Here is a 25,825-nt window from a genome sequence, read left to right on the forward strand (position 1 = left end):
TGGAGCTTGTGGACCACTGGTGGTCCACGGACCACAGTTTGAGAACCTCTAATCTAGAAGAATAAAATGAGCTTTTGGAAGAGAATTGGAGAACACCTAAATATATGGCCTCAAATACCAGGGGAAGAGTTACAATTGATTTAAAATAAATCTGAAATAAATGAACCTCTTGGGGAAATAATTTTGAAATTTGCATTTATATACTAAAATACATTCCATCCAAATAACCCAAAGCCCTTTACAAACAATTAATTAAATCTCTCAACTTCTTTGAGATAGGGAAGCATTATTAGTATACAAATAGTACTAGTCAATATTTTCATTAATGACTTGGATAATGGAGTGGAGAGTTTGCTTATAAAATGTACGGTTGATACCAAGCCGGGGGGGAGAGGGATTGCAAACACTTAGGAGGACATGATTAGAATTCAAAACAACCTTGATATATTGGAGAATTGGTCTGTAATCAGCAAGATGAAATTAAAAAAAGACAAGTGCAAAGCACTACACTTAGGAAGGAAAAATCAGCTGTACAACTACAACATGGGGAAAACCGGCTAGATGGTAGTACTGCTGAAAAGGATCTGGGTGTTATATGGATCACAAATGGAACATGAGCCAACAATGTGATCTTGTTGCCAAAAAGGCTAATCTCGTTCTGGGGTGCATTAACAGGCGTGTCATACGTAAGACATGGGAGGTAATAGTTCCACTCTACTTGGCTCTGGTGAGGTTTCCACTGGCATATTGTGTCCCATTTTGGGAGCCGCACTTTGAGAAAAGATGTGGACAAATTGGAGAGAGACCAGAGGAGAGCTGTAAAAATGATAAAAGGCTTAAAATGTGAGCAGTGAGGTAAGGTTAGGAAAAAGATGTGCATGTTTAGTCTTGAGAGAAGAAGACTGAGGGAGGGGCCTGATAGCCTTTGAATATGTTAAAGGCTGTTATAAAGAGGTTATAACTCTGTGGGACACATTCTGTGCTGATGTTACACACCATGCACATATCTTGAAGCCAGTGTGTACTGTGGCAGAGAGTTTGGCCCTTTGGCTTTTCCAAGGTTCTGCTGGCATAAGAAGAATGAGAATTTCTTCAGGAAATCTGTGTCTTTTGTAGGACGGTGTGTTGTACTACCAATTGAACTCTCAGGCAAGCGGATTGTGTTATTTTTTTAACGTATAGAATGTAATTTTGAGTTTATATCTTCTCTTTATTAAAAATATGGGAGTGAATTTTGAATACTTCAGGAAGCGAGGAGCTAATATCCCTGGGTTGAGCCAAGCACAGTGTGGGCAGATACCGGGCAGACTTCGCCACACAGCTCTGCCAAGGCAGCTCACGCTTGACTCGACATCATAACTGTCCCACATCACTCCTGAACTTCACTTGCCAACAGTGCTGTAGTGGTTTGGAGATTTGGACAAACCAGAGTTAGGAAGAGATGGCCAGGCTCGTGATCTTGGATACTATTGGAATCTAAGCCTCTGAAATTGAAAGGTCGGTTCTCTTAGAACTTGATCCAAAGTTTATTGCAGTCACTGGGGTTTGGGTTAGGCCGTAAATCAGCTTCTAAATTTGCTTCTGTAATGCTCTGCTTCCACTTTGTAAAGCTTTTCTTGGGAGGTAGGAGTAATATGATGTTAAACAGAATGGTAACAATGTGCATCATCTTTATACTAGGAGAAGCTTCTTAACTAAGAGCTCTATGGGGAAGAAGCACATATTCACGGATTTACTCCTTACAGTACTTTTCTATACCTGGCTGTTAACTCTAGATATTCGTAGGCAATTTCTTGCCAAATGTATACAGAGATCATTATAACACTACTTCAGCAAAGAAGAAAATGACATTATAAAGGCAAATTAGCAAATGAGCCCTCTGAAATAAATGGAAAGCAAAAATACAAAGTGTAGCACACCTAGTTTGAGCCCATAAATAAATAATGACTGCAAGTATAGGTCATATTAAAAACCAAAGCACAGCTTTTTCACAGGGCTTTAAAACTCTTTTGTGCAATGCATTTGAATTGCAAACAGGAATGCTGGAAACATCACTCTCCCAGTGAGATAAAATACTGTGCTGTTGAAAATAAATATTGTTTTAAAAAGAACTGAATCTGCTTTGGGTTAAAAGTGCTTAAAATAGATTTTTAGATTCAAACCACAAAAGTTGTGGAAAAATAAGCAATTTTAGCTTTGAGGTTTTTCTTTTCTGTCTTTCTGTGAATCTTCCATTCCTTTTCTCTGAAAAGCGTTAGCTGGAGGCTGTTTGGTGCTCTGTTAGCACAGAAAGGTTTTGGAATGATGCCATTTACTCAAATGTGCCCCATGCATTTGATAGGGATGGGAGGGTGGAGTTTTTTGTTTGGTCATGTCATGTTTTAATTAGTGACTCTCAAACTTTTGCTGCTTCTCATTGTGTGTAATGAAACTTTGACACTGTGCTGGGTTCTGTTTCTCAGTGCTGCTTCCTCCCCAAGGGGAGACACTGTTCTCCTCTGGATTGGAAAGCCTCAAGTTTTGTTCCTTTCTTTTGTTTCTAAAATCCATTGCAAAGGAACCTACTTGACCTGTAACTTCGATGAATGTGGAGTCAGGGCCGGCCTGCAACATTTTGGCACCTGAGGGGGGGAGCTCAAATGACGCCCCCATGCCCCCTCGCTTGGGCCAAAACTTTGAAAGGTCTCAATTCTGCCTTCTTCCTGTTCTACTCCTCTCATGGTACTGCTCTGCTACTTACCCCAATAAAGGAGAACTAACAACTTAAAAAGCCTTGTTCAAAAATTTTAAGTAACACTTAACTTTCAAACGCCTGAACAAATGTAACTTTTCCTGTCTGTATAGTAAACACTGGCATTTTTATCAGTTTGAATAATCAAAGTGGTGCTTTCCGTGCCTTCTTGGTTGCAAAGATTTGAACTGCTTCCTGAAGGTCCACAGTTTGGGTCAGCTTATGCTCTATTGAGATGGTTGCAAGGCAGACCAGCCTCTCCTATATCATTGTGGAGCGTAGATGTGTTTTTATTTACTGCAGCTTGGAGAAGCTGTGTTCTCCACTGGCAACTGTTACAGGAAGCGTTAGAAGTATGTGCAGAGCAACAAAAGCATTTCAAAAGAGGGTGGTCATCTTATTTGTGCACATGTATTCCAGAACAGCCTTTGGAGTTGATCCTGCTGAAATGTATCTTGAAAGGGCTTTCAGTTCATCACCTAAATCACTCGCATCAATATCGCGCATGTCATCATGTGTCAACACTGTCTCTAGTGCCCTGCATTGCTGGTGTAGGTCTTCTTCAGGTACAGTGAGGAGTTTTGAAATATCATACAACATCCCAAATATACTGCTGTGTTTCTAGAGCTGCATGAAATGTTCTTCAACTGACTGTATTGCACAATCTAGCACCTGGTTAAAGAAATGAATTTTGAATAGTTGTTTTGGGTCTCTATGGGATTATCCCGTGCCTCGTAATCAAAATGTTGTCTTCTTCGGTGACTGTTGTATTCTTGAATGGGTGGGAAAATAACTTCAGTGTGAAGTTCCTCTGCCAACTTCTGTGCACTCTTCAGAACGTTTTGAAATCTCTCATCTGACCGGTAAGACTGTATTATGACTTTGTTTTGTCCAGTTGTTCCATTGCTCCAGATATATCAAGGTCAACACCTTGGAGTCTATTGCTTACAGCATTTATTTCAAACAGTATGTCATGCCACAACACTAAGCCACACAGAAATTTGAAGTTATGTATGTTTCTGGTGATTCCATTTTCCTCTGCCACTGTTCTCCCGCGAACAGTTCCTGTCATAGCATTATCCTCCATAATGGCAACTATGACATCATCTATCTTCCCAATTTGGTGTTGGATAGGCTTTATCGCCTCCACTCGACTTTCCCATCATGTGGCACTCAGGGGTTTGTGTCAAAGAGGATGTTCCCAGATGTTGCTTCAAAATTTGCCATCGATGAGTTGATGCAGAGAAAAATACATAGATGCTTTGAATTACATTAAAAAATTCAACAGCCTCACTAGAAGCTGTTGCTGCATCACTGACCACCAAGTTCAGTGAATGAGAACTGCATGGGACAAAAAAAGCTCGAGGGTTTAATTCTCTGATCCGTGTCTGCACTCCTCCATTCTTTCCTCTCATGCCGGCACCATTATCGTAGCCCTGACCTCTCAGGTCAGCTATCACAATTCCCGTATCTTCCAGCTTTTTAAAAAGCACATTTGTCATACCAGCTCCTGTAGTATCATCAATGTCAATAAATTCTAGAAAATGCTCTGAGAGTCACCATTGCAGGGACATTTTCACTAGGTTCTGTTGTTGTTACCAAACGCACCATTAAAGTCATTTGTTCAGTATGGCTGATGTCAGGTGTGCAGTCCAGAATAACAGAGTAATATCTTGCTGACTTCAGATCTGCCACAATCTTCCGTTTGACTTTTGTTGCCAGTAACTGTATGATCTCATTTTGAATTGTTTTTCCAAGGTAGTGGTGTGTGCACATTTCTGGGGTGGTGACTCTTCTTAGATGCTCCTGGAGTACAGCATCAAACTCAGCCATCGGCTCCACAATTTTAAGGAAGTTTCCATTGTTTGGCACATACAGCTGATCTGAAGTGTCACGCAGTGCTAGGTTTCGGGTAGCAAGCATTCTCACAATGGCAATGAGCCTTTTCAGAACATTTTGCCAGTAAAGAGACTCTGATGCTGATCATCTATGGTGGCCTTTAACCTTAGTCTCCTCTCAAGCTCTTTCCACCTATGGAATGCTCTCTGGTGATTTGCTGCGTTCTCATGGCATGCCAGATTTCTAGCCAGATTTTTCCAGTCCTTTGTTCCTGTAGAACCCAGTGTGGCTGGAACATTAGACTGGAAGAGTTTGCAGCAAAAACAGGATGCAGCTTTCTGGGTTTTTGGGTACATAAGCCATGGCCTCTCCCCTTTGTCACCATTGGGGATTTCACGCCAGTAATGTATTGGATGGAAACTTCTATTTTCATTGTCTTTGGGGAACATGAAGTTTTTTACTTGTTGTGGCCCATGCAGTACAAGGAAGTCTCTCAGGCTACTGCTCAAGTGGGTCCACAGTCCTGGATCATCTAGACTTAAGGAACTAACCTCAGCAGCAGCTGTTTCTTGTGCCTCCACCACTCTCTGATCTACACTTTTCTTCGGGAATGTGCATGGTTACATCCATTTGAGATGGAGATATGGATGCTGCAGTAGCTACCAGGTCACCTGCACTCTGACTAACTGGAAGATAAGGCAGCATCTCACCACTCACATCCTCATTGGGGTCAGGAGGCTCACTATGAATATTTGTGTCTATGTATCTCAGGACAGCTCCTTCCTGCTTAGATAGAAAAGCTCTCTTTCTTTTTCTGAATGCTGCCCTAGAGGGGCGTTTTCTTCTTTCCCTTATGACTGCTGTTCTGTGCCAGCTATATTGGGTCTCAACACTCAGTTGAAGGGGACAAATAAGCAGGCTGGTAGCAGGGCCTAAGTGAGGGAAGATATCAGCATCTAAAGGGCCTAACTGGCTCCTACTACTTCAGTTGACTGCCTGTTCTCCTCACGTGGGTTCAGGGAAGCAGCAGGAAACAGGAAGCTCCCTGAGAAGCTGGTGTTAATCAGTCCAGGCTCCTGGGGGTGCTAGAGAGGTACATAAGAGGCTCTTCCTGCTCTCCCTCCTTGCAGGTCCTGCTGCTTTCTGTTATTCCCTCTCACCTTTTCTCCTGTCTGCCTGTTATGTCTGTTGTGCCCTCCTTCCTCCAGCACAGCACTCCACCATCTCTGTGCATCTAGAGCAGAAAGAATACATATGCACCAGCAGAAGACACAATTTTCTACACTCTGGGTCCTAGAGGCGCCCCCCCCCCCCCAGTCTGGCCCCTGAGATGGCCACCTCAGTTCGCCTCATGGTAAGGCGAGACCTGTGTGCAGTGTCTCCTCAGTGGAGCCATGAAGCATGCATGCCATGGTTTCCAGCTTGGCAGTTTCATGTTTGAAAGGGGGCTGTTCTTTTGTACCCACTCCACAGCCTGAAACCTTTTTGTTACATTGGAAAGAAGGGGGTTGAAATAGATGCCAGTTCATATTGCCTGGAGTGGTGGGAAGACATTGGTTTATTAGCAGGATTTTAAAGGGTTCCTAATGACTTTTCATCTGTCTCTACAAGCACTTAAGCTTGTGACTAACTTTACACACAGGAGGAATGGGGCTACTCCTGTGTAAAGTTACTCATATTATTAAGTGTGTGCAGGATGAAGCCTTACTTTTAAAGCAAAACTAAGATTATCTCAAAGTCTGTCCTGACTCAAGGCCGTGCATTGGTAAAGGCAGCCTTTTGAGTTTGTTTGGAGACCCTTAAATGAAGTCCAGCGCAGAAAGACCTCACCTCAAACTGACTGCAAGTGAAGGCGAAGTGGAAAGGCTGTAATGCTGTATTTAATGGATGTGTACTCCAGTAGGGCAAGTGTAAATAAAACAAAATCCCTTGTTACAAGCTATGTGAGTCAGAGGAGTGTACGCCAGTAACTGAAAAATCTTGGCAAGAAGCAAGTTTTTAATTTTCCATGACAGGAAACAAGGGTATGTCTTGGTGAGAACCTATAGCTCTTCCTCTGCCCCCAAGCAGGGCAGTAATCCTCACACTGGCTTTTTCATACAAATGTAGTTTTATAAGTATGGGGCAGGGTGCGGGAATGGATTGTAAGAGTCTAGTTAATGAGAGAGAAAACTGGGGCAAGAAAGATGTTAGACAAGAAAGACAGTTAAAACTTTATTTGGCAGGGGTGTCATGTTACACGGTGTTTGTGTGTGGTTCTTCTGAAATGGGATCTTTCTGCTCCTGCTCTTTTGCCTATCTGGGCCAATTGGTTTCTTTTGTGTCTTTTTCCTTGGGGGAAGCCAAGAGAAAGAACCACTTGGACTCAGGAGACCTTATAGGAAATGTTGCCTTCCCTAAGATGGGAAGGCAGGAGCAAGTGGAGGCCAGCGGTGGAAATTCAGGTGCTGAAGTTTAATTTAACGTAGTCTTATCTAGTCTTATGCAACACAGTGAAGTAGAGGCGTAGGTGAAGGGCCTCTGAAAGAACAGGACTCAAGATAATAACTGCAAGTCACATTTGGGCAACATGGTGTGGCTGCAGGTTAGAGAGGCAGAAGTTCAGATAGAACCTTGCTGGAGTTGTCCTGGTCCTGCCAAACCTAATGAAAAGACTCCCACTGATTCCAGTTATATGGGCTCAGGCCCTGAACGCACTGTGCGAGTGTCCACCATGTCGTCTGTCTGCTACAGGCAAAATCCTGCCCTCTCACCTTGCAAAGATGGCAGCAGAGCCAGTGAGGTTCTGCTGTGTATGGCAGGGTACATAGAGCCTATGCAGGCTTACACCAATAAATAGTGGATGATATCTATCCAAAAAAACAAACATCAGGAGCAAAAATAGTTTCTGTAGTGCTACTAATTAACACTGTGCTTAACAGGGTAAGATGCATTCTCTGCCCTGAAGAATTTATAGCATGTAAGCTTTATACATGAGGAGCTCTCATTGATTTTAATGGAACATTCTCCATTTGGAGGGCTTGCTGGATCAGGCTCTAACACAGACTAGAGAAACACAAGACAAGACCTGGTTTAAAGTATATGTTTCAGCTCAGCTATGACATTAAGGCAGCAATCCTCTAAAATTGCCAGCAAAATTGTTGGCAATCACAATCAAATTACATTAAATATGTTGACTTCAGTGTAATTGGATTATCTCAGTGCATGGTTAAAACAAGATTTTTGAAAAAATGTCTGATTATGTTCAGTTGCACTCTGGTTGGGAGCCGGGGGATATCCAAGGCGTGTTTGCAGGTGGATGGCTCTTTCTCAAGAATCCTAAAAAAAAAGCAGGTAGTTGTTTAAATGATGCTGCCAACTGTGCCTATGCAAACGTTTATTTTGCCCCAACAGAGAGGTTGCAGGAGGCACTGGAGGGATATGCCTATTATAGAATTTTGTTAAATTATCAAATTTAAAATACGAATTCTCTCACATTTCAGATCTTATTGTTATTGCTGCTACTTATCAAAAAGGCTTGTGTTTAAAACAGGCTTTTCACCTTCAGAGTTCTTCTTCTTCTCCCTCTCAGGAAGTGATGGTGTCAAATTTGGGGCAGCACAGTTTTCCCCTATTGATACACTTTGTCAAATATAAGGCGGGTCTAGTAGAACAAAGAGCTGGCATGTGAGCAAGGACCATATTGAGCAAGAACATGCCATATTGGCGTGTTTCTGCTCATACTGTCAGCTTCAGCGAATTATAAAGTTTCATTTTTAAAAAGAGTAAAGAAGGAGATTTTAAAAGACACAAAGGGGAGTTTGGCACCTAAATGCTATTGACGTTCAAACTCCCCCTGTTTGGTCATGGTAGTGGAAACTTGCTCCAGAATGGGAAGTGAGGTCACACTGTCTGACTGTTCTGGCTAGGAGCCTCAAACAATTGCTCTAAGAAAAATGAGCTGTTGCCATTTGTTTTCAGTGTGTTAATTCTGAAGTCTAATGACAACAATTTCAATATTATTTGATCAGGCACATCCATCTCTTCTGGGGTTCTGGGTAAAGTTTGAGATTCTGGGCAGAGTTTTAATAGAGTGCAATACTATTCCTCTCCTCCACCCCACACACCCTGCTTATGAATTAGAAAATTCCTGTTCAAACACAGAGCATCTGCAATAGCAAAATGGAGTAACTTACATTATTGGCTAAGAAGGCTGACCTAATTCTGCCCTCAGTTATATAATTAAATGAGGGTAGAATTGGATTTGCTATGCGTCGTTTGGATACTTTAAAATTAAGGTCATCTTGGATGAAATCTCTTTTTCAGACCCTTTTTTACTGGTTTTTCTCACTTTAGGGGAACACCTGAGGATCTGCCCGCAGGGCTACACCTGCTGCACCAGTGAGATGGAGGAGAATTTCGCAAAAAAAAGCCAAAGTGAATTTGAAGACATGATGACAGAAGCCAGCCGCTCAGCACAGGTGACCCTAACATCTCAGTACAAAAACTTTGATGGTAAGTAAAGAACATACAGATTACCCCAGTTTTGCTAGTTGCTCTTTAACTGTTGGACTCAGGGGGTTTTGTTTTGTTTTGTTTTGTTTTTTGCCATCTGGCTCTTTGTGTATTGTGTTCTGTAGCTGTTATTGTGTCATTTGTGAGTAAAGAGTTGTCACTTTGGATGGGCTATCACCAGCAGGAGAGTGAATTTGTGGTAAAGAGTTGTCACTTTGGATGGGCTATCACCAGCAGGAGAGTGAATTTGTGTGGGGGGGTGGAGGGTGAGAAAACCTGGATTTGTGCTGGAAATCACTTTAGATAAGCTATTACCATCTAACAAAGAAAATAACAGAACGCCACTAGCCGTCACCTTCAGCCCCCAACTAAAACCCCTCCAACGCATTATTAAGGATCTACAACCTGTCCTAAAGGATGACCCAACACTCTCACAAATCTTGGGAGACAGGCCAGTCCTTGCCTACAGACAGCCCCGCAACCTGAAGCAAATACTCACCAACAACCACATACCACACAACAGAACCACTAACCCAGGAACTTATCCTTGCAACAAAGCCCGTTGCCAACTGTGCCCACATATCTATTCAGGGGACACCATCACAGGGCCTAATAACATCAGCCACACTATCAGAGGCTCGTTCACCTGCACATCCACCAATGTGATATATGCCATCATGTGCCAGCAATGCCCCTCTGCCATGTACATTGGTCAAACTGGACAGTCTCTACGTAAAAGAATAAATGGACACAAATCAGATGTCAAGAATTGTAACATTCATAAACCAGTCGGAGAACACTTCAATCTCTCTGGTCACGCGATCACAGACATGAAGGTCGCTATCTTAAAACAAAAAAACTTCAAATCCAGACTCCAGCGAGAAACTGCTGAATTGGAATTCATTTGCAAATTGGATACTATTAATTTAGGCTTAAATAGAGACTTGGAGTGGCTAAGTCATTATGCAAGGTAGCCTGTTTCCTCTTGTTTTTTCCTACCCCCCCCCCCAGATGTTCTGGTTTAACTTGGATTTTAACTTGAAGAGTGGTCAGTTTGGATGAGCTATTACCAGCAGGAGAGTGAGTTTGTGTGTGTATGGGGGTGGGGGGATGTGAGAACCTGGATTTATGCAGGAAATAGCCCAGCTTGATTGTCATGCACATTGTGTAAAGAGTTGTCACTTTGGATGGGCTATCACCAGCAGGAGAGTGAATTTGTGTGGGGGGGTGGAGGGTGAGAAAACCTGGATTTGTGCTGGAAATCACTTTAGATAAGCTATTACCAGCAGGACAGTGGGGTGGGAATAGGTATTGTTTCATATTCTCTGTGTATATATAAAGCCTGCTGCAGTTTCCACGATATGCATCTGAGGAAGTGAGCTGTAGCTCACGAAAGCTTATGCTCTAATAAATTGGTTAGTCTCTAAGGTGCCACAAGTCCTCCTTTTCTTTTTATGGCTTTCAATGTGAGTTCTAGCACATGTTGCATTTTCACTAGAGAATTACTTAGAAAATCTGTTTTTATTAAGGACCATTCAGGAGTCTTACATCCGTATGTAGCTAAAACTGGTATACATAGGCACAGAAGTGGCTTTTAAAGACACCCATAGCAACATAGAGTATTAACACAGCAGCATAACATCTGAGGTAATTACAAGAAGCTTGGCAACATTACTTGAGCTGTAGGTGAAAATCATGGTGCTAGGGAAGACTCTGATCTGTAGTTAGTTTCCTGAATGAAAAATAGGTTAGCAAGTGTCATTTGCCTTCAGATGCTCGTGACAGAAATTTAATGCAGCACTCACCCTTACAGTGCTGTGGAGAAGTATGGTGTCAGGGATGCAGCATCACTTTCAAAGCACTAAGCAAAGTATATGGCTGGCTGGCTGGCTGCTTCTGTTGCCAGTGGAATCAGTTTTGCAGCGCAGGCTGTAAGCTTTGAGGTCTTAAGGCCAGTGGAAATAAGTGGTTTATTGGCAAAATAGAGCTGACCTATGGTTCTGGAACCATATCTATTATCAGCAATACCTATTTTGAAAAAGGCCAGGCATTTAGAATCACAGTCCTCTTACCTTTATCAACGATTGTCATATGGAGCTATAGTTAAAAGCACAGTGTGTGGGAGGGAGGTAATAATGGATAGAAGGGTAAAATTGGAGATTTCAAGAAACACACAGATTTATAGAAATTGGCCTGACCTTCCAAAGCAGATAGCCAAGATTAAGGTCTTTTTCACTGAATAGGAAAAAAACCAAGACAATGCATCTCTACACTGTGCGTTGCAGCTGCATAGTTGAAGTTGACCATAGCAGAGGCTTTCTTTTGAAGTCTGGGATTAATTTGTAATTTTGCCCTGAGAAAAGATTAAGGCCCGGATTTTCCAAAGTGACTAGTGATTTTGTTTGCCCAGTTTGACACTGTAAAAGGGCCTGATTTTCAGAAAGGCTTGAGCACACTTGCTGCCATCTGAAAATCAGGCCCCGTTACAGTACCTTAAGTTGAGCACCCAGATATTGTAATATTCAGTAGCACTTTTGAAAATCATGGCCCATATGCTTACTCTTACCCTCACATCCAGGGCACGTGACTGAACACAATGCCGCATCCTGGAGGTAACTGAGATAGAATTTGGCTCAAAATATTGAGGATTGCACTAACAAACAGATTGCCCAGTAGGCAAACACTTTAATAAGCCTAATTTTGTTTTATTGTTGGCTTTAAAAAAACAAAATCAGGGTCCTTCTCTTTCTAAATTTCTGATTGGAGCTACCCAGATGTTCTTTGATTTGTTTTCCAGTGTTTGAGAAAAATATTCCTTTTATCTCTCTAAGACATACATCTAACATTTTTCTTGGGCCCCCAAGCAGTATCTGTGTTCAAAAAAACAAAGTATTTATCAAACCATAATGTACAAATCATTGCTCTTTTGTGGCAGGCGTAACCTCAGTTGAGCCCTCAGGCCCAGGAAGATGTTTCCTGCTCCCATTACATCTTTTTTAGTTTGCTTAACTACTGCAGCAATCAATATTGGGCTTATGATTTATGCAGGACATGTGATGCAAAAGCGTATTTATGATTTCAGGTTTGAATTTGCCTAGGAGCAAAATTTGACTTTACAACTTCACTGGAAATTTCAGATAGAAGGAGTTGAAGCTGCAGTGGGTTGAGGGGGTCAGGGGGAGATCATTTGCAGAAATGGTGTAGAAACAAATGCATCCTCAACCACTGGGATTGCCAGCTGGTTTACAGTTAACAAAATGTTTTGCACACATGAGAGATGTTATTAAACAGCCTCAAATATAGGCGTTTCTCTTGCTTCAAACTGGAAGTTTATGCTTAGGGCCCTACCAAATTCACAGCCATGAAAAAAGCATGATGGACCATGAAATCTGGTCTTTCCCCATGAAATCTGGTCTTTTGTGTGCTTTTGCCCTGAACTACTATACAGATTTCACTGGGCAGACCAGTGTTTCTTAAACTGGGGGGTTGTGACCCCAAAAGGGAGTTGCAGAGGGTTGCAAGGTTATTTTAGGGGGTCACAGTATTGCTACCCTGACTTCTGCGCTGCTGTCTTCAGAGCTGGGTGGCTGGAGAGTGGCGGCTGCTGACTGAGGGCCCAGCTCTGCAGGCAGCAGCACAGAAGCAAGGGTGGCAATACCACACCATGCATCCTTACTTCTGCATTGCGGCTGGTCGCGGCGCTGCCTTTAGAGCTCAGCTCCCAGGAGCAGCCACTGCTCTCCAGCTGCCTAGCTCTGAAGGCAGCATTGCTGCCAGCAGCATCACAGAAGTAAGGGTAGCAGTAACGCAGCCCCGCCCCACGATAACCTTGTGACCGCGCCCACAACTCCTTTTCGGGTCAGTACCCCTACAATTACAACACCTTGAAACTTCACATTTAAATAGCTGAAATCATGAAATTTACTATTCTTAAAATCCTATGACTGTGAAATTGACCTAAATGGATTGTGAATTTGTTAGGGCCCAATTTATGCTCGTTCCGGTGCTGGATACAGATATAAATGTCCTTGTAGGTTTTGTTAGATCTACTTTATCAGCCGCTTCCAATACTATTAACTACTAGGTTTTGATAAATTACCTGTTAAGCAGTGGAAAGGCCCTTCGTTGGCTTTGTCCCTTCCTTTGGGAGATATCGGAAAGTATGGTAATAAGTGCTTTTTCCCCCTCCCCCAGGTCATTCAGGTATGGAGTTCTGCAAGATTTCATCTTTTCATCCCTCTTGTTTGATGTGTATCTTTGGCCTGTAGGGGAGAGAGAGTGCTGTGTTCTGGCTTGCAGGGTTATCAGTGTGTGCATAACCCTGAGCGCCTCATCTCTTTTTTGTTATAGGAGGGAAGTATTTTAGGGAATGGGACAGAATAGTGAGTGTAATTTCCCTTGGAATGGGGTACGCTTTGCTAATATTATTTACAGCCTGGAGGTCACGTTATTCACAGATTCTCTCCTGTTAGGATGGCATGTTGGTAGCCTGGAGGCTACCACTTTCCCTTTCTGTTGCAGATTGCTTCACAGGAAATCATGTCTTTGTAATCTCAGTGCTGATCACTGCAATAGCTGTTAGTTGTAAAGGACCCAGAAACTTCATCTAGAAAATGCCCACCTCATTAGTACTGTCCTGTATACTGGTGTTCCACAGGCTGCTTTGGGAGCAATTCAGCCTGTTAGTTTTGTCTGCAAAGCCCCAAATGGTCTGACAGCCTGTTATCTGAAAAATCACCTCTGCCCAGTTGCAGGAATTACAATCCACCATGTCACTCTCACTGTCTGCTCCTGGGGCAAACTCTGAAGGTATTTATAGGGCAAAAGTCAAAATAGTTTGACTTTTCAAAAAACATAACTATGGGATTGAACTCTGTTCCTGCAATCCTAAAATTTGATTGTCCTCTGCATATTATTTATCTGAATTCTAGATTCCCAGGGTAGTTTAACTTGATATGGAATGGAGCAATGGACTTTAGAGATGTATATGGCCTACTCAGAGTGTGTTTATAAGGAAGACTAGTTACAGCTCAGTTAGCTTTTTCTTGTGGCTCATTTACCTGCAAATCTTGCCCTGTTTCTGTATTTCAGGTTGTTGAAGGAAAAATTTGAAGATAACTGGGGCTGTCTGGGTGGGGGGGATTTGTGGAGATTGAGAAAAATGTCTACATTTCAAACACTTCAAAAGGACGTAGATTTTAATCTGAGATTTACCATGCTTTAAAATTGATGTAGTCTGAAGGACTAGGGGGGGAGGGATAAAATGTTGATACCTACATGGGGGAAAAAAATCCCCCTACATGGACAAAAAACTGCAAAAAATGTGTAGTGCTCTCTCTGCTGGTTGGAAAGCAGTAGTTAGCCAACAAACTCCCTGAGTCATGCCAACAGCAGTCAACAGCCATTCTATTTGTAAAAGCCTCTTTGGCAAAATTCACTGTTCTTTGTTTCAGAGTAGCAGCCATCTTAGTCTGTATCCACAAAAAGAACAGGAGTACTTGTGGCACCTTAGAGACTAACAAATTTATTAGAGCATAAACTTTTGTGGGCTACAGGAAAAAACGGTTTTTAAATGTTATGATATGTTATCATATCATATCCGGTAGGAGAACACTTCAGCCTTTCTGGCCATTCAGTAAAAGGTTTAAGGGTGACAATTTTGCAGCAGAAAAGCTTCAAAAAACACACTCCAAGGAGAAACTGCTGAGCTTGAATTAATATGCAAACTGGATACCATGAACTTGGGTTTGAATAGAGACTGGGAGTGGCTGCATCATTACACATACTGAATCTGTTTCCCTAAGTTAAGTATCCTCACACCTTCTTGTCAACTGTCTAAATGGGCCATCTTGATTGTCGCTACAAATTTTTTTCTTCTGCTGATAATAGCTCATCTTAACTAACTAGTCTCTCATCTTAACTAACTAGTCTAGCTCACGAAAGCTTATGCTCTAATAAATTGGTTAGTCTCCAAGGTGCCACAAGTCCTCCTTTTCTTTTTGCGAATACAGACTAACACGGCTGCTACTCTGAAACCAGTCTCTCACAGTTTATATGGCAATTTAAAACTTATCTGTATGTGTATATATATATATCTTCTTACTATATGTTCCATTCTATGCATCCGATGAAGTGGGCTGTAGCCCATGAAAGCTTATGCGCTAACAAATTTGTTAGTCGCTAAGGTGCCACAAGTACTCCTGGTCTTTTTACTGTTCTTTGTTGTTTCTCCATCACAAATATGGAGTATTTTTAAGAGGTTGAGAAATCTTACATTTTTCAAGATTTCAGATAAAACTTAAAGTTGTTGTTTTTCAAATCAGTTATTGATTAAAACCAATTCTTGGTAAATCTCTGATCCACCTGAAAAAGGCAAATGAAAAGATCTGATAGCATTATACTATATATTGATGGTTACATCTTATCTAGAATACATCTCAACTCATTTATACTTCTCATTTTTTTATATAGGTGATGCTAGCTACTGTAGTTCTGTAACTGCCTGTAGGATAGCTACTCCACCCCTTCATCTAAGAAGCTTTCCCTGGGACTCGCACAGCATATAATTATAGTCTAAACACTGCTGGCATAGATATGTAAAAACAATGAATAAGAGCAAGTGTCAATGGGCAGTGACAGTGAGGGGCTGCAAACAGAAAGGAACAAAGCTGTTCTTATGGTTTTACTCAAAGCTTAATTGTTTCAACCCTAATCTATCTCCCTCTCTCCCTTTTTTAAAAATCACTTTTAAATGGGAGTGAAATATTGTGCCAGTCTTTTCTTCTCAAACACTTCAGTGCAGTTAGCAACACTGCTTGTGTGGCTGTAGACCTTTAGCTGTGAGCCAGGAAATCTTTTTATAATTATTTAGACCTTTTAAGGGAATATCAAAAAGTAAAATTGAAAATCTACATTTTCCTATCACATAACTGATGTAAACTGACATAAAGTCCAATATTTTTAAGATGCACCAATCACAATTTATTTAACATAAAATTATAGTAGATTACCTACTAGAATATTTGATATACTCTACAAGCTTACATAACTTCAAATATGAGTAGCTGGAGAACAAGTATGTTGTGACACAACGCAACGTACATAATTAAGAACATGACTTTGGAGTTATTTTTAGACAATTACATATTTCTTTTGAAATGAATCATTCTTTTAACTTGTAAAGGTGTGGAGAGTGTTGGAAGTTGTCATGAGACAATGGTTAACCATTTAGGGGATTGCTAAAGTACTGTGTTTTCTGCTATTCTGTCTTATTTTAAGTTTAACCAAATGTTTCTTTGTAAAAGGAATTCACTTATTTTAGGATACAGTCAAAGAGAGGAGTTAGGAGTGTAGCTTAAAGACCGTAAGTACATATTTAAGTGCATTTTATCAAATCAACTTCTGATTTGCTGGAGAAAGTTCTGCTTGTGTGAGCGTCTGTTGTAACAAAACAGATGGACAGAGAGCTGTTCAGCCTGTTTTCCCCCCGCTAAATTTTGGGGTCAAAATCCTGTCCACGACCGGACTTTTGCAAATATTTCCTATCATTCTAACAGGCAGAACGAAAATTCCAGATCTCAGCACTGATTAACTTAGAGGCATTTGAATTTTGTGGCTTGAGCCCATCTTTAAGTATAAGATAGGTACACACACAAAGCTTCACTGCGAAACCATCAGAATCGCTATGCATGGAACATGCACTTTGTGTGGGACTATGCCTTGAACTCATGTTCGTTTGGAGACTGCAGCTGATGCTTAGTAGGCAGTGTCTCTCTGGGAGCACATGACACCAGTGCTCTGGAATCTGCACTGGCTGCCTATTGGTGCACAGCTGGGACTTTAGTCTGTTGCTTTTGACCTACAAACCCCTAACTGGCCCAGGACTGCTCTACTTGAGATCTCCAAATTTCACGATGCTGCAGTTGAGATTGCTGGAAGCTCTCAAGCTTGAACCTGGAGCCAAGACAGAGGACTGTGATTGATTCTGGAACTTGCTTCCCCATTGGTCCAAACCAGCCTAAGTTTGCTGAACTTCAGGACATGCTTTGGAAGCCATTTATTTGATTGGGATCTGGAGATGTGCTCTTGGGTGGCTGTACTGTTTTTGTGACTGAACGCTTCCTTATAGTTGGGGCTTGCAGAACTTGAGGTATAGACATATTTTTCTACATACATTAAAAGAATAAATAAATATAACTTTGCCTCAGTGAAACATCTTAAGATTCCTAGAATTGGCGGGAAAAACAGAATTACAACACCAAGAAAACCTTGAGATGTGTGAAAAGTTTACCAACATCTATGGAAAAGTCGAGAGAGAGATAGAAAGTGTATTTTGGTCTGAGATATGATAATACAAACCTTTATGAGCAGGAAAAAACCCCAGAGCTAACAAATTAGCTAAATGTGCTTTTAAGCTTCACCCTGCATTGTTGTAACAGTTAACTACAGTGTGTTTGGTAAATGCTCACCGACTTAAAAAACCATGTGCCAAATTTTGCCCTCAGTTACACTTAGAGCAGGGAGACATTTTTCAAGCAAAACTCTTATTAAAAAAAAATATACATTCAGGTCAACTGACCCATCTTTGTCAATTTGTATAGATTTTGGCAAATTGTTTCAGTTGAATAAAACCTTTAAAAAAATCAAAAAGGCGGTGTTTCATTGTGACCATTTTCAATGAAATGTTTTTACTTTTTGATTTGAAACTACTTTTCCTTTTGAAATTACCTTTAATTGTATTTTTTCAGTCAAAAAGGGAAAAGTTCAGCACTGAAACAAAATGATTTACTATTTGATTCACTAAAATCTTTTGGGGAAAAAATAGTTTTGGGGTTCAATTGACAGAGCCAAATTCTGCCCTTGGTCACCTGAGCAGCTTCAGTATGACTGAGAGCAGGATGTGGCTAGTGCATGAGTATGCTTTTGAAAAGGAGCATCAAATGCAATTCTCTGGATTCATCATGATTTTCTACGCTGAGGCAGCTTGTGCAAAACAGCTTGAACCCGACAAGAAAAGGGAGTTGTCCTGAAGAGGTGGCAAAACTGGGGCATATGGAAAAAGAAACAACAAAATGCACAACAAAAGACCCTTTTTTATTCCTCTCAGAAGTGAGGTGAAAGGAGCCATCAGTGGCTTTGCTGTTTGTTTCTGATACAGAACCACCTTAAGAAAACACAAACAACTGGGAATGATTTATGATGGTCCTGCTGCTGCTGTCTGCAGATTTGTTTCATGTACAGTATTGGGCATCTCACTTGGTATTTATGGTTTTAGTGGAATGGGGTGGGGTACCTATCAAAAGTGCATTCCAGAACATGAAGAAATGACTCCTCACAGGTAGCTGCCTCGGGAAGTGAATGCTTATATTCACCTATAACAGTTTTAGCACCTGGCGTTTTCTTTCTCCTTACGGCTTGTTCTCTTCACATTGAAGCTGCAAACATCCATTGTATGCTGAAGGGTATGTTTTAGTGTGCATGCAGCAGTTTACTTTAAAGAATGACACAAGCACAATATTCTTTCCTATAAAACAGGAGTGGGGGGGAGTGCTGACTGGATGAGAGAGCACGCTGCTTTTGGGTGCCGTGTACAAGGACTAACAGACCCAAAAGCGAAGGTATTATGAGCTGCTTGTTCATGCTTATGATACATAGATTTATGTAGGAAAGGTAAAGCATATGTCTCAGTTACAGCATATGTAATAAAACAACAGATGTTACCATATTTTGTCGTCCCGTCCCCACCCAAAAAAACCCCTCTATCCTAAAAAGAAAAGGAGTACTTGTGTCACCTTAAAGACTAACCAGTTTATTTGAGCATAAGCTTTCGTGAGTGAGCTGTAGCTCACGAAAGCTTATGCTCAAATAAATTGGTTAATCTCTAAGGTGCCACAAGTACTCCTTTTCTTTTTGCAAATACAGACTAACACGGCTGTTACTCTGAAACCTCTCTTCTAAGTGCTTAAATAACAGTGAAATGCACATCTGTTTTGGGACATGAAAGAAATCACCTGCTTCTCTGAGACATTGGATGGTACAGAATAATTTACCAAGAAGTTAGTGATGTCCTGACAGTCATTTTAGAAGATAGTGTTGATGGGTTTTATTTTTAATGTGTAGGGCCTAATGCATGGTTTTCTGAAAACCTCCAGTTTCACCGAATATACAGTCAATCAGTCTAGCTTTTATAATAAATGCTGGATGTCACCATCAGTGATGGAAGAACCATTATGCTGAGTGCAGTTGTGTTCACATGGCCAGATTGAGATCAAAACAATGAAATGAGAGACGAATAGATGACATTTTTCTGTATGGCTTTTCAGAGGAGCCTAGTATATGAACCAACATACAGTGAGCCAATGAAACTTAAATAATTTTCAATTGGAACAGCTCCCATCCTTCAGCCTTCTTACACTCTGGTTTTTCTCAGAAAAGTAAAGAAGTAGAATTTCTTCAGGCAGTTCTGCTGCAATGACATTTATGTTGTATGAGCCAAATCCCAAGAAGGTCTGCATGTACAACTCAGTCCTTCTCCAGATTCATCTTTCTGTTTTCATCTTTCCGGATTTCATCTTTCAGCTGAAGTTCTAATTTAGCTGTCTTCCTGGTTCCAAAAACTGGGCATGAGAGGTGATGTGCCACCTGGGTTCCTGGCACATATAGTAAAGTTGAAACTATGGTACCAGAAAATATGGCAAGTTTCTGCATAGCAGATTACATTTGATTTTTTTTAGGGTGTTTCTTCGTGTATTTTCTCTCATTCAGGGCGATATAGGTTCTTTTCTCCGCAAAAATTATGCTCATTACAAGCAGTTGTTTTTATATTTTATTATTATTATTATTATTTTATTTATTGTGTTAGAAGCAAGTAGGTGCCTGGACTAAGATCAGGGCTCCATTGTACATACAGATACTGAGAGACCATCCCTGGTGCAGGGCTGTTTCACTGCTGTGTAGACTTCCAGGCTTAGGTTGGAGCAGGGTGGGAGGATCCCAGGGCTCCAGCCTGAGCCTGGAAATGTAAACAGCAATGAAACCCGCCCTGCAGCCCAAGCCCTGTGAACCCAAGTAAGCTGGCACAAGCCATTTGTGGGTTTTTCTTTACTGTATAACATCCAGTAAATGGACAAGCCAGACTAGGGGCAGAAAGGGAAACAGACCTGAAGTGACTTGTTTGACGTCACACACTAAGTTAGTGATAGAGCTGGGAATAGAACCCACGTCCCATGGCTTCCAGTCTAGGCCCTCTCTACTATACCACACCTCTTTCTTTTCCAAAACTTGCAATGATCCTGCTTATCGAGGTATGCCCCTTTAAGAGTACAGGCTATAAAATATCATCCCATTCCTTACTGGCTTTGCTAATTCAGACTTGTATTACAGAGAGGAAGAGACAGTCCCACTCCCTAAGATGGGGAAATACACCATTTGGCTGTGGTACCACTTTTGTGTAAGGCCTTCCGAACAGGAGAACTGATGAAGTCTGCAAACCTGTTATACAAACTGAGGGTACAGTACAACAAAGACTTTCCTTACAAGAGGTGGCTGTGGCCGTGTCTTGTGGCCAAATTTTCTGGCATGCAGAACATCACAAACACCAGCAAAGTCAATGGGAGCTCCAGGTGCTCAGGACCTTTGAGGATCAAGCTAATGGTTGAGGTACTCGCACCAGAAGTTAGGTAATGCTTTGTCAGTTTTTTGGTAGAAAGAGTCCTTTACGTTCACCACAACGTAACATGGAAAACATGGAATGAGAAGTAGGAGGAGGAGGGAAGTAAAGCATCTGTAATCAACTAACATGGCTTCTTGGCTTAAAAAACACAGCTAGTGCAATATATTCTGTCCTGGGTCTTTCCTGGAACTGGACTGCTGCTGTCCTGGGCTATTTGGGGGCCCAATTTTGGTTCTGTCTTGTATTTGCTGAAAATGACCCATTACAATAACACACGCCATTTATCTGACCGCTCATGACTATTTGAAAAAGTGATCACTGGTATAATACGTCTTTGGTAAAGCTATGGGTTAGCCACGACAGCACTGGTACAATGTTTGTTCCACAGTCTGGAGAATGGAGACTAGAACTGCCCACATAGGACTTAAGTCAACAAAGCATTTAAACATGTGCTTCTGATTAAACCCATGCTTACATGCTTTGCTGAAGTGGAGTCACAGAAAAGATACACAAAAATATTTTGGGGGTATCTGAAATATAAAATATAACTCAGTATTCAGCAGAAGGGACTAATTCAACTACATTAGCTTTATTTCAGAGGCTACAAACCTTACACATCAGTAAAGACTTCTGACTCGTAATCTATTGATAGACTTCATGATCTACCCTTAAGTAGGATAGAGGGCTCTGTATTGTTCAACAGTGGCCCTGGCTAATTAACGAAAAGTAGCAAGAGTATCAGAACACAGTGTCACCCAGACCTTGACCAGAAGGATGGCGCCTTTGTATGTAGAGGGATAAACGTTCTGTTAAGGATATGGAAGATCCCACTCTTCACTACTGGAAAGAAATAAGGATTTCTTATTTCTCCTCTGAAACTACTTTAATGGTTTTTGAAGCTTTAGTTTAACGTGCATTGTTTTGCCTTTGCTGTAACCACTTTTCCAACTCTAATGCATGCATTTCAGCATTGATTGCTTCCTCTGCTGCTTAAAACAACAGTAGACAAAATCTCCTTCAGTGGCTTCTAAAGGATAGCCTTTAAGGAGATTGGACAAAAGAGGAAAAAGATCATATTGCGAGCTATGAAAACTGTTCACAGGTTGTTTTGGATCAGAATTAAGACTGTGGTGTTTTAAGGTACCCAAGGAGTTAGGTGCGCAACTTGCATTGAAATTCATAGGGTTTGGGCACTTAACTTCCTGAGGCTCAACTGAAGATTACAGCTGAAAATAGTGCATACGTTAAACCTTATTTTAGGGATCTGGTAGGAGGAGAATGAACCCATTAGTTTGGCTTTAGAAGAGCATGGAAATCCAAGGATATGTGATGAGTTAAGTTGTGATCTGGAGCTCTTTTTAAAATATAAGTGAAGATCTACCATTTTAAGGAGAACCCTGAAACAATAAGGAAACAAATTCCTTGTGACTATTTTAGGCCTTTAACCTTTTGTTTTGATTTCCATTAGTGTCTTGCAAGTAATGCATCACTAAGCATCTCATGAATGTCTGTCTCTGCTTGATTGTATTTCAAGCTGTATACCAGTAATCAAAAAAAGCTGGACAGCTGCAAACCAGGGGTCATACCACCCATTAATGAAGGTGCCGGGAAGTAATGTTTGTTACACTGTAACATTAATATCGGGTCTGAATTCAACTTCTAAAATGCTGGAGATAATGGAGTTGTTTCTGATGGCCCCAATGATATAGTGATTTACTTTTAAAGCATAAAGCCCTGTTCCAATTTCACAAAAATGAATAGGTTGGCCCTTGAGGAGTAGTGAATGCCTATAAACACATTGTGCTGCCGCATATACTCAACTTGTCACAGGGGTCATGGCCAGTATTTAGTCCCACTGGAAAAGGAGCACTGCGTTCTTCAGCTACTCCAGCTCCATCTGTCCATACCCATGTCGGGTTCCCTGACTCACTTCTCATCCCATCACTCAGCAGTTTAGTAAGGAGATTAGACAAGAAGACACTAACATGTCAATGTGCCTTCCAATCTATGCTCAGGTTCACTTGCTTGGGAAACTCTCAAGAAACAAGAGGGGTGGAATTGTCCCTAGTGGGTAATACTCCAATCACTGAATCCTTTTCTGTCTGGGTGACTAGGGTGGGACAGATCATTTTACCAAGCTGAAGAAAGACCTGGCCCTTGCCCCAAGAATCTTACAGTTTAAAATCACCTGGTGACAATACTGTTCAAAAGCACAGGTTGAATTAATAAGCTTTAAATAGGGTTTCTGTCTGGTGTTAATTATCTGCATAATGCTTGGTGTTGCAGCATTGAAAGGACAAAGTTAACTGTATGGAAGGATTTGAATGAAGAGAAGGGTCACAGATCGAGAAGCAGAGACCCCCAAGGACAGAACAGAAGGTGTGAAGTTGAGTGGGAGGAACTTACAAATGGGGCATTCAGAATTATTTGTATACCCCTCCCCCACTACCCTGTCTATTCTTATGGATATCCTAATTCAATGATGTAGAAGTAAATAAAATAAAAGCTACAAGAATTGTTAACACTGGACTCATTTTTACCCTAGCCCAGGAAGATTGTGGCTCTTTTCAAATCTGAAATTAGTTCAGTATCATTTATGAGACCCTGTTTGAAAGATGTTTTCTTTTCTGTGGAGCTATTTTTTTTTTTTACCTGCTTTTAAACACCACTTAATTCACTGGAGAAAATACTGTCAAGTACTATTAAGCTTTTACTCCCATTTCCTACCCCGGTATGAGTCTCTGAAGCTCATTCTAAGAGGTCTTTAGGACTGGGGCTTCCAACAGGTATCTTCCCCATGCTAACTCAGAATATTACCTGCAGGCACTAGGCCAACTCTAAGGGTTTATTTTTCTCTAAACAATAAATATTACTACATACAAAAAAACTACATTAAAAGAACCTTGTTTGCAAAGTCAAGCACTCAAAAGTTATGAAATCCAGAATTCAGGTTGCCTGAGCAACCTTAATTTGCCCCCCTTGTAGATATGCATTATGATACCATCTTTAATTACATGATTACATACTGTTTTTTCCACAGGACCCCTGTAACCTTAATTCAGGTATTTCCTACCTTTTGAGTGCTGGACTTTGCAACTTTAACTCTCTTTTAACATAGTTTTTTGTGGGTTATTTCCTAGGGTTTTATAAAAACAAATGGAAAAAATGATGTTCTGTCATGTTGGCATCATATTGACATCCACATAGTTAATCATCCGCGGCGGAGTCTTTAAATATTCTCCACAGATCTCTGCCACTTGAGCTTGCAGGGTAACTGATAGCAACAGGTTGTGTGGACCAGCACTAGAAAGAGAAGAGACACATTTTGCTGGTGGGTATCACAGATATCTGCTGTGAACAGAGGTGAGACTCTGGAATCTTGGGTTACATTCCAGGCTATGGAGGAAAGTGTGCTGTAGTGGTCACAGACTCTTCTGCCCATTTTCCCCAAAGTTTTCTGCCCTATCCCCTCCAACCTGTCCCGGTCCTGTTTCTTCCTCATCCTGATCCCACTCTCCCCTCTCTCTCCTCCCACCCCCCGGCTCCTTGTTCTGCTAGTCCCACCCTTCCATTCCCCATTCAGTCATCAGTCCTGGTCTCTTTGTCCAGCCAATCCCAGTCTCCCTCCCACCTCAGATTCCAGCTTCTCCTCACATCTCCCACTTAGTGTTTCTCTCTTCCCACCCAATCTGCAGTCCCAGTCTCGCCAGATTCCTTGTCCCAGTCTGCTCTTCCCATCTCCTGGTCCCGCTTTTGTCCACTCTGCATTCAAGTCAAGCAGGCTCCTCTTCTATGCTGCCTGGGCACCAGCACAGAAGTAATTGAGGGTATGTCTACTCTGCAGTGTAATCCCAGGGTTGGTAGAACTTAAGTTAGCAGATCTGGGGTTTGTTATTGTAGGGTTTGAGCATCTACACTCAGTTGTAACCCCAGGTTAGAAATATTTTAATCCTGGGTTCCAGCCTGAGACTTCAGCATCTACACTGCATTATGTGGGCCAAAGTCCAGCCACACATAGCCCTGACTTCCTAGCATACTCCCAAAATATGGCTGCTCTAGCCCTTTGTTCATGCTGCTGTGTGGTAAAACTCGACTGTCCAGAGGATAAAAGAAATTTGGCCTGTGGGATATTTTTGTCAGACGCCCAGAGCATGAGTCCAGTGGGGCTGCATCTACACTGCAAAAGCAATAGGACTTGAGCCCTAAGTGCATGCCAGCCAGGTCTGGACAGCAGCCAGGAGCTACAATTACAGAGAAAGTCCACCTTTACCACTGTAATCATGGGAGATGACGGATGCTCAGTTCTATAGAGATGGTGCATGTACCATCTGGTCATCACTAGAGCTGTGAGAAGCTTAAGCATGGTCAGGGAAGATGCAATCTTCAAAGATTTTATCTGTTAAACTCTAGCAAGTCTCTGCTGAGCATATGCAGTCTGAAATTCTCCAAAGGCTTATAATTTGGACAAATCTGTGCAATTTTTTTAGAGGAATAACAAAAGCCACAGGCCACCTTCCTGTCAAATTTCAGGTCCCTGGTTCAAAACATCAGGGTTGTAGAGCTTCTTAAAGAAAAGGTCACCAGAATTTGAGGATTCCAAAATGTAAATTTCTCTAGTTTTGTTCTCGGAAATAACTGAACTATTTTGATGGAAACTTTCCAAAAAATTCACCCTGAGGCAGACACCCAGCCTGGAAAATTGCAGCCCAAATGGTTGACAAAGTTAAAAGCAACTGCAAAAATGTTTTACAATAGGAAGTGGTAGGCAATCTCACTACTAGGTGGTGCAGCCAGTCCTGGCCATAATATAATTACTGCAGCAGAATGCTCACTGAGTTCTCTGGTTTACTAATCAGTACCTGCGTCAAGCTCCATTGGTTAAATGAAACTTTTAAAAACCTTGAAATTCACTCTATTGTGGAACGAACTCTTTTGCTGTCTAGAGGTGGGAAAATGACATGTTCTTTAGGCTGTAAATGTTTTGGGGCAGGGTTAATCTTTTTATGAGTTTATCTACACATGAAAATTAATCCAGAATGAGGTGTGTAAACATAGAGTGGCTTAACTATTCTTGATTAATTTCCAAAGTG

At 41.4% G+C, this 25,825-nt stretch overlaps 1 protein-coding gene across 2 annotated transcripts in view; it reads left to right on the plus strand.

Moving 5' to 3' along the window:
* GPC1 (glypican 1) overlaps window positions 1-25,825 on the plus strand; it is a 424,667-nt gene that overhangs the window by 251,893 nt on the left and 146,949 nt on the right. For both annotated transcript variants that reach the window (XM_084638609.1, XM_084638608.1), the window contains exon 2: window positions 8,906-9,064. In XM_084638609.1, the coding sequence (XP_084494735.1) occupies window positions 8,956-9,064 (109 nt within the window). In that variant the 5' untranslated portion in view covers window positions 8,906-8,955. The remainder of the gene's footprint in view (window positions 1-8,905; window positions 9,065-25,825) is intronic.

Source organism: Lepidochelys olivacea, assembly GCF_965140295.1.
Source record: "Lepidochelys olivacea isolate rLepOli2 genome assembly, chromosome: 9".
Lineage (NCBI taxonomy): Eukaryota > Metazoa > Chordata > Testudines > Cheloniidae > Lepidochelys > Lepidochelys olivacea.